Raw genomic sequence first — 11909 nt, forward strand, 5'->3', positions numbered from 1 at the left:
GTCGCGATAAGGCCCTGCTCGTTTCTCTAGGGTAGCAAGGGTTCTCTGGAAATGTCATTGGCTGGCCTTCCCCTCACCATGCAACCCTGCTCTTACCCCTTCAGACTCCGTCCACTTCCCCAAACACAAACAGCACTTCAAAGGAGCCTGGTCTGAGACTGGAAGGACGCCCGCAGTGCTGTTGTGACATGGTGCCAGCTGGAGAACACACCACTCTTTGGGGAAGGATTGTACGGAGAGAAACGTGTTCTTCAAACGTGTACAGACCCAGATGAAGGGTATGTTAGGAGACAATAGTTTTGTACCTGCTGTTTTTGTTAAATAAAGGTTTCTATGAATTTTGTAGCAATACTTTTCTTTACTTACCCTCAAAAATTGACAATAAATCACCCGTTCAGGAATATCTTCATTTTAAAAGGGAAAGATGAAACTGGGTGTATCTTCAGAGAAATGGTGGAATCATGGGTTCCATGTTCTTGGATTTAGGAGGAGCTATTCACTGGCAGCACCCCAGAGTGAAGGTGGCCCCCAGAATGTCCCCTAACAGGAACTAGAATTTCAGAACCCAGAGCTGGGGCTTCTTCCCACCTCCCACAGAGCCCTCTCTCCATAAGGAGCAAAGTTGGTCCATTCCAGGCAAGTATCCAGCAGGTCATAGATGGGAACCTCATCACTAGAAGGCACTCAGCTCAGCAGTGTTCCAGGCAAGATTGACAGCAGCTCAGTACACTCCTGGCAGGGGGGAGGCCAGGACCTTCCTGAAGCCCCCAAGCTGCAGGCCTGGAAGGGAAGAATGTGTGACAAGGTGCACATCTCGAGTCATTCTGCCACCAGCTCCCAAGCACCTCTGAACACTTGCCTGTTCAAAACCTCCGCCCTCCCATCCCCAACCCCCAGACCCATCTACGGAAAATAGGGCCCATTGCAAGCAGCAGTAGTCATTTGTAGTGGTTGCGCGGTGGGCTGCAATCCTCATGGTCGGCAGTTGGAAACCACCAGCAGCTCCTGGGGAGAAAGACTGGGCTTTCTACTCCTGTAAACAGTGACAGGCTCGGAAACCCACAGGGGTCGCTATGAGTCGATCTTGGCTCCATCAGTTAGTTTCTGAGTTTTTTAAGCTTCACCCCTGGCAAAATGTATGCGATGCCCATCTTTTAGATAACTTTGCCCTAACAAAATATAAATCAAGCTTATCAATCTTTTAACACAGAATGGCTCTACATGGAAATGAAAACCACATCCCCCTTGCTTTCACGGATGAGACTTGCTCTCTGATGAGCTCACGTTATGTCTTGCTCAGTTTCTTCTCTCACTACTCGGTAGAGCAAGATCCCACAGTCTGTCTTGACTCCCGGAGGCTCTCCACTGCAAAAGGATTAGTCTTCCAAGGGTCGCTCAATAGCCACTGATGGAAACTGCTCAGTGGCACCCACTTCAAGTGGCCTCCACGGTACATGACATACCTGCCATACCTTGGATCACCTTTGTATTTTAGTCCTAGGGGCTGACGGCTCAGCCCTGATTAATGGGACCAGAAGGGAAAGAAGAGGAAAACTGGAGTGAGCTCAATGAGGCCCCAACCACTCCCTTACACTGCCCTCTACAACCAGTAACACCCACACCACCCCCCACAATCCCATGGGCATACCCAATGAATCAGTCCTTAAGAGGGAGTCAGGTACAAATGAACAAGAGGAGAACCGAGTCGAGGCCAGGGAAGGGGAGCATCGACAGTCGACAGTCGAAAGGTTTTAATCAGATAGGTAAGAATCTGCACTTGTAAGTAATGACATAGGAAAAGTTCCCCTGGCACTGACCCCATGCCCAGTATAAACAGAGCTCAATCATTTAAGAAATCAATCTGCATGAAACATGAATTGCTGTTCGCAGCCAGACTGTGCTCGCACAAGCTCCTTAAATGTTATGCCATTGCGTAAATTATTGATGTTTTCAATGCAATTGCCTTATATTCCAGAGGGATGGTTGACAATGTTTGTCTTTTTTGCTTGGGGGATTGTTGTTTCTTTTTAATTTTGTTGTTTTGTTTTTGTTGTTGTTTATCTTGGGGTTTTTTCCCCATAAAATAATAAAGTAAACCAGAGTTATTCATAACCTAGGACAAGCAGCTGGGTTCTGGGCTCCCAGGTAATTCTAGCCCCAATCCAAGAACAGTTCAATCTTATAACAGGGTCCTGCTCGACTCTCGCCCTCATGAAGAGATCACTGAAGAGAAGGGTGCTACAGCAAAGTCTGGCGAAGAAAGCAGATGGTGCCCGGCTATCAATCAGAATAGTGTCTGGGCTCCTTAAGGCTTGTACTCAAACAAGGAGCCACCTAAGTGAGATGTCAACTAAGTCCACATGGAGGAAGCACACCAGCCTGTGTGATCCAAGGGTGACAATAACCAATTACGTTGAAGAAAAGATTTCCAGAACTTAAATTGTCAACACCCAATTTGTAGAAGGCTATGGAGGACAGTGGAAGGCCAAAATCCATCTGCAGACTGTCTGGACGGATTAAGACTCTGGCAGATTCCCTCTGGCCACAGGCAAGGGCCTTGAACAGCTTTACTGTCAGACGGAGATTACTGTAAACCCAGTTATGGTGGTTCTAACCACAGGAGAATATGACACTTGGTCAGTTGACCTCCCTCTCGACCCAACCTGAATTTGCTCTGAGCTTACATAATTCTCCCTTGTTCCACAACAGAAGGTTCTTCTCTGGCTCCTTAATGTTGCTGGTGGTCTTTCTTCCGTACTCGTCAGTTTTACTTTTATCTCCACGCCACTATTTCCCCCTATTTTGTTTTGTGTTTGTTTTGTTTCTGTTAGATTTCCCAGTTTATGAAGCACAGGAGGAGCGGATGCACAGAACGATAACTGGTTTATTGGGGACGGGGGTGGGGTGGGATGAGGGGAATTGGAAAGCAAATAATGAATGTGGGAAGGGGAGGGAGCATTAGAACTGATTGTGATGATACATACACAACTCTTTTTAAAAGCTATTTAACTACGGAAGTATATGGCATGTGAATTGTGTATCAATAGACTATTTATTTTTAAGAGGGAGTCACATATCACTCGGGCGTGAGCACACTCCTGCCACACACCCAGCATACATACCCAGATGGAGCGCTCCGAGCCCTCCTGGACACGAGCCCATGCGAAGATGATGCAGAAGACCTGCTTCCCAGGCCGATTGTTGCTCAGCTCGCTGAAGGTCCGTGGGCAAGTCTTTAACCGCGTCTGTTCTCCCAGGGGAAAAATGGGTTGTCATGAGGGATGGTGTAGGGTTGTCAAGTTACCCCCTTGACATAAGATGCAAAGTGTGATACGCATAATTCAAAAGATTCCCATTCACTAGCTCTGTGTGCTTCCAGGATAGGCCATCCATCCCTGGCCGCTGCTTGGTGAAAGTTGACAGACATCTTCCGAAGGTCTCTGAAGACCCCCTCCCAGCTCCTGACACCCGGTGAGACCCACAGGTAGTAACACACTGCATACTGTATAAATAAAGGTTTTATTAACAATGGGCAAAATCCCACAAATACAACAGGCATCTGTTGGAGGAAAGAGTCTGGGGTGGGTCCATGTATAGGAATAGCCCTGGGAGGAGGGAAAATCAGCAGTTGAATGAGCCTGGACTCCACCAGGACAGACAGACATGCACCGGTGTGTCTGCCACCTTGGTGGAGAAAGCGTGCTGCTCCCCTGCTCTGGGCCCCCTTACCTTGGCTGCGGAGGGTGGAGAGGGGGGAGGGAGTTGTAAGGAGCAGCAAAGAGGCTGGGGAAAAGAGGGAGTGAGGATGCCAACCTGGCACGCAAGAGGAGGGCCTAGGGGTGGCGGTGGCCTCGGCCAATTTTACCTGTGCCTGTGCTTGTATTGGGCCCTGAGCTCCGGGAGCTAGTGCCCTGGGCCACCCCTGGCTTGAGGGGGTGGGGGTGGGGGAAGAGCAGAAAGCAGGCACCTGCAGATACTGGAGACATCCTGGGCAGCACCATCTTCGCCTCCAGCCTCCCAAGTGAGCCCCCCTCCCAGGAAGAGGCTGGCACTGTCTTCCCCACGGGAACCCCACTCTCCCACCACCATCCCCGTGGTGATGGTATGGGGTTGAGACTGCCTGTTAGCAGGTTTGTGCCTGTCACCCTGCAGAAGGAAGGGGCGTTGCAAGACATTGCTTCCAGATCAGCGAGGAGGGAGGGGGTTCTCCCCACTCAGCCTCCCCTCAGAATAAAGTGCATTCGCCAGTTCCAGTGACGGGTGGGAAAGACAGACAGACATTATTGCAGCGGGGCCAGCAGGCCCTCCCACCCACCAAAGGTGATGGTGAGCGGGGGGCCGGGGCAGCCCTGGGCCCCAGACCTGCCCGATCCCCAAGGCTGAGAGGGGGTACTAAGACAGAAAATCCAGCTTCTGTCCCAGGGTCTGGGCCTGGGGACAAGGAGGTGGGAGGAAGAGACTGCCAGAGTCCTTCCCTGCTTGATTGATTCCCGTGTCCTAATGGGACTCCCCGAGACTTCACCAGGGCCCAGCCCTGGCCCCCCGGCCTCAGCAGCCTGTTCACAAACACTGGTGGGGTGCAGGCCCCAGAAGGGACCACTTTGGTCAATTGTAAGTGGGGCCTGGAGCTGCCAGGCAGACAAAGAGGAGGTTGCCAAGGGCAGGAAACAGGGAGGCAGCCTCCTTTTGCATGCAGGTGTCAGAGAGAAGGGAGAGGAAGCTATAAATCCAGAGCAAAGACTTGGGGGAACCCCCAGGCGTGGTAAGAGAGGCTGAGGGCCTGACTCCGGGCCAGGGCTGGGGGTGTAGTCTGTTAGCCAGTTGGAGGAGAGGCCAGGGAGGGTGGGCGGCTGCACCAGCAGCCTTGCCCAAGTCTACAAGGTTAAAACAGCCCCAAAGGCTGGGGCTGGGGTACAGGCCAGGCACGAGGCTCTATCTTTCGGACTTGACCCGGTAGCGGAGCACCAGGTATGCCAGCAGCCGCAGGGCCAGGAAGAAGATGCCCAAGACCACGAAGTCCATGTAGAGCTTGGCATCTTCCACATCGAGCGCTCGGAGGATGTTCTGCGGTTCCCGGAGTGGGCAGCGTTCCTCTGAGCATGTCAGGTTCCCCCGCTCCATGCCATAGACAGTCAGGATCACCCCCTCAAAGCCGTACCTGGGAAGGCAGGGACATCAGAGCAGGAGACAGGCCACAAGGGACCCCTTCAGGGCACATTGGTCAGAGGCCAGCTACAAGGCTTCTGTTCCTGATGTCTGGCCAGGGTGCCCTGGTAGGGCAGGACCAGACTTGGCACAGGGCACTTGCCCTGGCCCTGGTCTGCTGGGGAAGGAAGGGCACCGACCTGACATAGGAGAGGTAGGAGCTCCATTGTAGGTACGTGGGAATGGTCTTGAAGGTGACAAAGAAGCCAGAGAACAAGAGAACCGGGATGGCTGTAACTGGGCCCACAAAGGTGGCCACCTGGCGGGGAGTGGAGAGGTCCGACAGTCACCAGGTTGGCCAGGCCAGGCCAGGCCCAGGACGGGGCTGGGGCCAGGGTTTCCCCCACAGGGCCCCGCCTCTTCTGGTGGCCAGCCCCGGCTTCCTACCATGAGACCCCCTCCTCTCTTGGGGCCCCTCCCACCTGCAGGGAATTAGAGGCCACGCCAATCAGCAGCCCCAGAGACTGAGCCACCAAGGCCGTGGCGGTGGCCAGGGCTGAGAAGAGCAGGAAGCGGCTGGTCTCGGCTGGCTGGCCTGTCATCCAGTACACGATGCTGCAGTACACCAGGGGGCACAGCACCTGGAAAGCAGGCACAGGGTTGGCTGTGTCCTGGTCAGGGTCAGACCTAGACAAGGGCCCAGGGACGTAGATCCTTCACCCTACCCACCCAACAAGAACCTCTAGACCACAGACTCTGGAGTGAACCTGGACTGGCACACGTCCCCTCCCTTCCCGCTATACGAACCTCCGTCATCTCCCAGTCTCACCTGTCCCTCTAGGCCCACTCCAGCCAGTTCATCCCCTCCCTCCAAGTTCCTTTCCTTCTATTCCCGACTCTTGATACTGTTGATTAACTCTACCTGTGTCGGTGACAGAGACTCACTGAGTCCCAAACACACGGCTCTATGAGCTGTTACCCAAGCAAAAGAGAGCCTGTCTGTGCCGGGTTCACAAAGCCACACGCTGGCCCATGCAGCAGCCACCCTGAGGAAGGAGCACCTTGCTCTCATTTGCACAAACGGACCCTGTGGACTAGGGATAGCCCTGGTGTTAGAATAGGTAGTGGGGGTAATAGCACAAAATAGGTAATGTTCAAAGATAGAACTCTTGGCCTCTAGTCATCGGGATCTTAAAAAGAGAATTCGACAAGGAAGGAGATGGCGAGGCTGACTATCTTCGCGCGTCATAGCCTCCTGCACCCTGAGGTCAGAGGACTTGATGGTGCTCTGCTACCACTGTTGGTCCTTCGGACCGGGGTCACGATCGAGGTCTTCTAACAGGAAAAGGACAACCATGTGGGACGTAGCTTCAAATTCTCAAAGACTCTGCACTTACTGGCCTCTGAGACCATTACCCTAAGACAGCGGTTCTTAACCTGTGGGTCGTGACCCCTTTGGGGGTTGAACGACCCTTTCCCAGCGGTCACCCAATTCATAACAGTAGCAAAATGACAGTGATGATGTAGCAAGGAAAATAATGTTATGGTTGGGGGTCACCGCAACATGAGGAACTGTATGAAAGGGTCGCAGCATGAGGAAGATTGAAATCACTGCCCTAAGATATTCTTTACACTGAACCAAAACTACCCCCGACATTACCTTTTAACTAACTAGCAGCTTAGCTCACAAATGAACGAAGGGCACCCTTGAGGACTGTTCTCCTTTACACTCGACGACAGTTACTCTACGGAGAAGGCTTGGGAGCGCAGAGCTCCGCTCACAGAACACGGGGAGAAAAATCACGAGCACACTGACAAGCTGAAGCATGGAACCAGGGCCTTTCAGCATCGTGGGCAGAAATGGAGCATCGTGGGACCCGGCTTTGCTGTGCGTACTCTCACCAAAAGGATACAAGCGTTGAAGACAAAGCCAGCTAATAATCATCAGGCACTTCATCTCTACAGGAGTCCCTTGGTGGTACGAATGGTTAAGTGCACACTGCAGAAGTTCAAATCCATTTCAAGGTGCCGTGGAAGAAAGGACTGCCAATCTACTTCTGAAAATTCATCCCCTGGGAACCCTGTGGAGCCCAGTTTTACCCTGGTGCACACAGGGCCCTTATGAGGCAATCAACTTGACAGCAATTGAGTTTTAGCTCGTAGGTGCCAAGCAGTATTCTAAGTCCTGGCTATGTATGGGTGTCATTAATTCTTGCCGACAACCCTGCAGCAGGCACTGCGTCCTATTTTACAGATGGGGGCGCTGAAGCAAAGAGAGGAGAGGTGGCTTGTCCCAGGTCTTACAACCCACACATAGCAATAAGGTGCCAGAGCCTATACTATCACTGCCTTCATAAGGTTTACAGAGTCTGTGCAGTTAGGTGTCCCGTCGGGTCCAACCCATGCCCAGCAGTGGAGACATTGCTCCGTCCTTAGGCAGCCTCAGACTGTTCACACGCCTGAGCTTCTCCAGGGACTGTCTCTGCTGACTACACGTGCAGAGCCTCTAAGACGAAGTCTCCCCACCCTTGCCTCTCAGGAACACTTCCACAACGAGTGGGTGTGTCCTTTAGCAGGCCGGCACTCAATACTCTTCTCCAGCACCACCGTGCAAATGCATCGATTTAAGGAAGACCGAAGAAGAAGCGACACGTCTGAACACAGTCATATGTGGGGTTACTGTTTCCGCTGGAACATAAGTTCTACAAGTCAAGACTACGTCGCTCTGGCTCATTGCTTTATCCTCAGTGCCTGGCGCAGGGCTGGGGGCACGGTAGGCACCCACCACCGTGGGATTTACTACGGAAGTGGAAGTGAAGGGACGGGTGGAAGATGACAGCGTGGAGGGAGCAAAGCGAGGGGAGGGAGAGTAAGACCGGCTGGAAGCAGTGGGTAGATGGAGCAAGGAGGCTCACCTGAAAGGGCACATCGGCCATGGTCTTGGCCAGGTAGTAGGCTTTGAGGCTGTACCAATAGTTGAGGTGCTCTCTCAAGAAGACTGCCATCTCTAGGGGAACTGAGGAGGCAGACAGACTTAGGCCGGGCTGCCTAACTCCTTGGCCCCGCCCCGCGCCCCATGCCCGGGCGGGCAGCCGCTCACAGGTGAGCACGGTGGGCATGAGGGCGGCGAACATCAGGAAGAGCATGGAGAAGAAGAGGCAGCCGGTGTTGTTGAAGACTTTGCTGGCGTCATCGCCGATGTGCAGGTAGAGGAGGCCGATGAGCACCCCGATCACCACGTGGGATATGAACCGCAGGTGGGTCAGGACCTGCAGGAGGAGGGTGCCAGGGTAGGGTTGGGGTGGGGAGTGGCGGATGAGCCGCAGGCCAGGGGTGGGCAGGAAGTCACAGACTATGCCATAACCAGTGGAAGAGGAGCCCTGGTCCCAGCCCAGCTGCTCGAGCCCCAGGCCCCCCAAGACCAGGCCTCCTCTCTCAGCACTTGATGCCTCACCGTGTCCCTGAGGATGGACAAGAAGGTCCTTCTGAACAGGATGCAGAACTGTGTGAGGGTGCTGGTAGCAAAAGTGTGGCTTTCAATGGGATCCACTTCCTGGGAGAGAGGACATTGGGTCAGGTGAGCCTCTTTGCATCCCCCACCCCCCAGCCCATTCAGTTCCGTGAGTGGGAAAACCCCTGAGCAGGGGTGGAAGAATGGAGCTGTGGGCCTGGAAGCTGGACTTGGGGGTGGGAGTCAGCGTGAGAGTAGAGAGACCTCTGTGGAGTCAGGAGGAAAGGGAGGCAAGGGCAACCCTGGCGACACTTCTCTTTTATCCTTTAATCCCCTAAGATTTACCCTGAAGTCACCACGCCTCCTGTTTCACAATAATAGTATTTGATAATGACAACAGCAACAAGAGTAGCCACCTTGGACCCTCCCGGTGCTCAAGGGGTGCAGTGTCTCGTCTGAGGACGATTAGAACTGAGCAAACAAACCCTTGCTGCACCGAGGACAGTGCCAAGAGCTTGGCATGAGGCTCTCACTCGTCCTCCTGGACCCTGTGAGCTAAGTATGCTCCTCTCCAGGTTGGCGGAGAGGACATTGCCCCCAAGACCAGAGAGAAGGTCTGGCTTGCTGACTCGATAGGCGGCCCCGGGCTGGCATTCAGAGCACACTGTCGCTGCCCATCAGAATCCGCTGAGTGAATGAAGAACTTGAAGGCTCACCAGGTGAAGTGACTTCCCCAAGACAGCCCAGATGTTAATAAGAGGGTTAGTCCAAGTCCTGACGGCACAGTGGTTAAGTGCTCAGCTACTAATCAGGAGATGGCCCCTGGGAACCCACCCCGGTACTCAGCGGGGGGAAAGCCGCGGTCCTTTGCTCCCCCGTGGACAGTGTCCCCGTTGCTGGGAAGTGCTGTCGAGTTGGCCGCCCTGCGGATAACAGAACAAACACTGCCAGGTCCAGCTGCCCTCCCAACTGTGGTCAGACGTGAGCCCAAGGTGGCAGCGCTGTGTCCGTCCATCCCATCAGGGCTCTCCTCTTTTCTTGTCAGCCCTCCACTGACCCCAGCATGATGGCCTTTTCCAGGAACTGATCTTTCTAGGTCCTGTGTCCGCGTGGGCTTCCACGGAGTGCTCTCGCTTTACTTCCGAGCCAGATGTGTTTGTCCTTCCAGGGCACGTCCATTATTCTTGGCCGACACCATCATTTAGATGCGCAAACTCTTCTCTCATCTTCCACATCTGTTGTTAGCCTTTGTCCCCACAGAAGACAAGTGGCCATACCGTGGCATCTCCGCCCTTTGAACCCTTGAGAGAAGAGGTCTGTGCGACAGATGCGCCCAGTGCAACACGTCTCTGACTCCTTCGCTGCTGCTTCCACCAACATGAAGACCCTGAGCAACCTTTGCATCTGTTTCTCCCCTGCAGGCTGTGAGGAGCCTTTCGCTGACCCTCATTCCTCATTCTTCTTCCTCGAGTCTAGCTTCTCCCAGTTCTACCCTCTCCTGTTGGATGCCTGTGAGTCTGAATGATGGCCCCCCAACACCGAGACAACATCCCAAGGGGTGCTCCTCACCACTCCATAGTGGTGAAGACGGCCTCTGGGAGCCACTTCTTTGCCTAACTGCAAGGTCCACAGTTTGAACCCACCAGCTGCTCTCTGCAGGAAAGACGAGGCTTTTCACGTCTGTAGAGATTCGCAGCCTCACAGACCCACAGGGGTAGTTCTACTCTGGACTAAAAGGTCTCTCTGAATCGAATGGACTTGATAGCCCTGAATTTCTGGGTGTCCTTCTCCGCTCCCTCACTTTGCCCTCTCCGCTCCGACGCACCTGAGAGCAGGTAGGAGGGCAGGTCGTGGGGACATCCTTCTTCTCGGGGCCGCTCTTCTTCTCGGCCATGGCACAGAGCCCATTCTGCACAGCCCTGAACAGCATGGGGTTCAGGTCTCCATACTCGCCAGAGGCCACCTCAATGACTGGGGACACGAGAGGAGCGTGCTCAGCGAAAGCCCACCCTCACTTCCCAGATGCGTGGGGAAGGCAAGTAACAGGGAGGCCTCTGCACCCCACCCCACCCCGGCTTGGCCCACCGCTGCCGCAGCCCCGCCCTCGCCCAAGTCCCCACTCACTAAAGTCAGCCGGGTTGTGGTAGGTGGGGCAGTGCAAGCCCTGCCCCTTCAGGTAGGGCACCAGGTTGGTGACGCGGCCCTTGAAGATGCACTGACCCTGGCTCAGGATGTAGAGCTGAGGCAGAGGGAGTGGGCTCAGGGAGGCACGCCCACCAGTCCTTCTTCAACTCCGTCCCCTCCGCCCCTCGGGCCCATCTCCTCTGAGGCCTTCGGGCGCTTACCTTGTCGAACATCTCAAAGAGCTTGGCACTGGGCTGGTGGATGGTGCAGATGATGGTCCGGCCCCCCTGGGCTAGGGACTTCATGAGGGACACCACTTGGAAGCAGGAGGCGCTGTCCAGCCCACTGTCCAGAAAGAGGCCACCAGGGAGCCGGGTAAGGGGGTGGGGGTGGGGGGTCCCCCACTGCTATCAAGGGAATGGAACCGACAGGAAGGGATCACACTGGTCACCCTCACATCCTGTTCACCCTGTCAGGTTCAGGAACTTGGAGGCCAAGAGAGCCAAAACACTGTCTCCTTTGGCAAGCATCAGCGGAGCACCTGTGATCTGCTGGACACTAGGATCTCCATGCTACATAAAGAAGACGCAGGCTCTGGTCTAGACGGGCAACAGGCAAGAGCACCACATGTTTCAGCTCATGTGGCCACGGTGGGCAAGTGAGAGAGGCAGCGCAGCAGAGTGGAGGGCGGTCAGAGGTTTCCCCAGGGAGCTGGAAGGGGCGAAAGTTTAACCAGATGATGAGGGTGCCGGTGGCGCGGCACGATGGTCATAAGGAAGCAGACACGTGAAGATCGACCGTTGGGAAGTCAGGTGTCCGTCACAGACACGTTTACCCTCGTGAACGAAGAAAGAAACAACAGGCACAAACTGGAGTAAAGCCAGGAGAAAGGGGCGGAGGTGCCAGGGTGAAGGGCACGGCGGGCCAAAGATGCAGCGTGTGTGCAGAGCTGGGAGGCATGAAGCACGTGGCTTGAGGATGGAATCAGAAGCAACTCAGTGTTATTGGAGCAGAAAATGCAAGGCAGGGTGAAGGTGGACCTGGGGCTGGAGGAGTAGGTTGGGACCAAGACCTCCCACCTCATCTGTCTCCTATCCTGCAGGCAAATGATAGCGTGCTTTCCGACAGCAGAATATAGGCCCGGAATGGTCTTGTAGAAAGATCACCCTGGAAGGGCCAGGGTGGGGGG

General features: G+C 54.5%; 1 protein-coding gene across 3 annotated transcripts in view; it reads right to left on the minus strand.

The window, feature by feature from the left end:
- Nucleotides 1–3500: 3500 nt before the first annotated feature.
- ABCG4 (ATP binding cassette subfamily G member 4) overlaps nt 3501–11909 on the minus strand; it is a 15333-nt gene continuing 6924 nt past the window's right edge. For 2 of the 3 annotated variants that reach the window (XM_004712770.2, XM_045283620.1), the window contains 9 exons: nt 10942–11065; nt 10721–10835; nt 10422–10567; nt 8600–8698; nt 8246–8414; nt 8061–8161; nt 5628–5786; nt 5346–5464; nt 3501–5158 (listed from right to left, as the gene is read on the minus strand). In XM_004712770.2, the coding sequence (XP_004712827.2) occupies nt 4933–5158; nt 5346–5464; nt 5628–5786; nt 8061–8161; nt 8246–8414; nt 8600–8698; nt 10422–10567; nt 10721–10835; nt 10942–11065 (1258 nt within the window). In that variant the 3' untranslated portion in view covers nt 3501–4932. The remainder of the gene's footprint in view (nt 5159–5345; nt 5465–5627; nt 5787–8060; nt 8162–8245; nt 8415–8599; nt 8699–10421; nt 10568–10720; nt 10836–10941; nt 11066–11909) is intronic. The other variant, XR_006679418.1, reaches the window with a different exon arrangement.

Source organism: Echinops telfairi, unplaced genomic scaffold, assembly GCF_000313985.2.
Source record: "Echinops telfairi isolate 266 unplaced genomic scaffold, ASM31398v2 ScPeMD7_7463;HRSCAF=8501, whole genome shotgun sequence".
In the NCBI taxonomy this organism is placed as follows: Eukaryota; Metazoa; Chordata; class Mammalia; order Afrosoricida; family Tenrecidae; genus Echinops; species Echinops telfairi.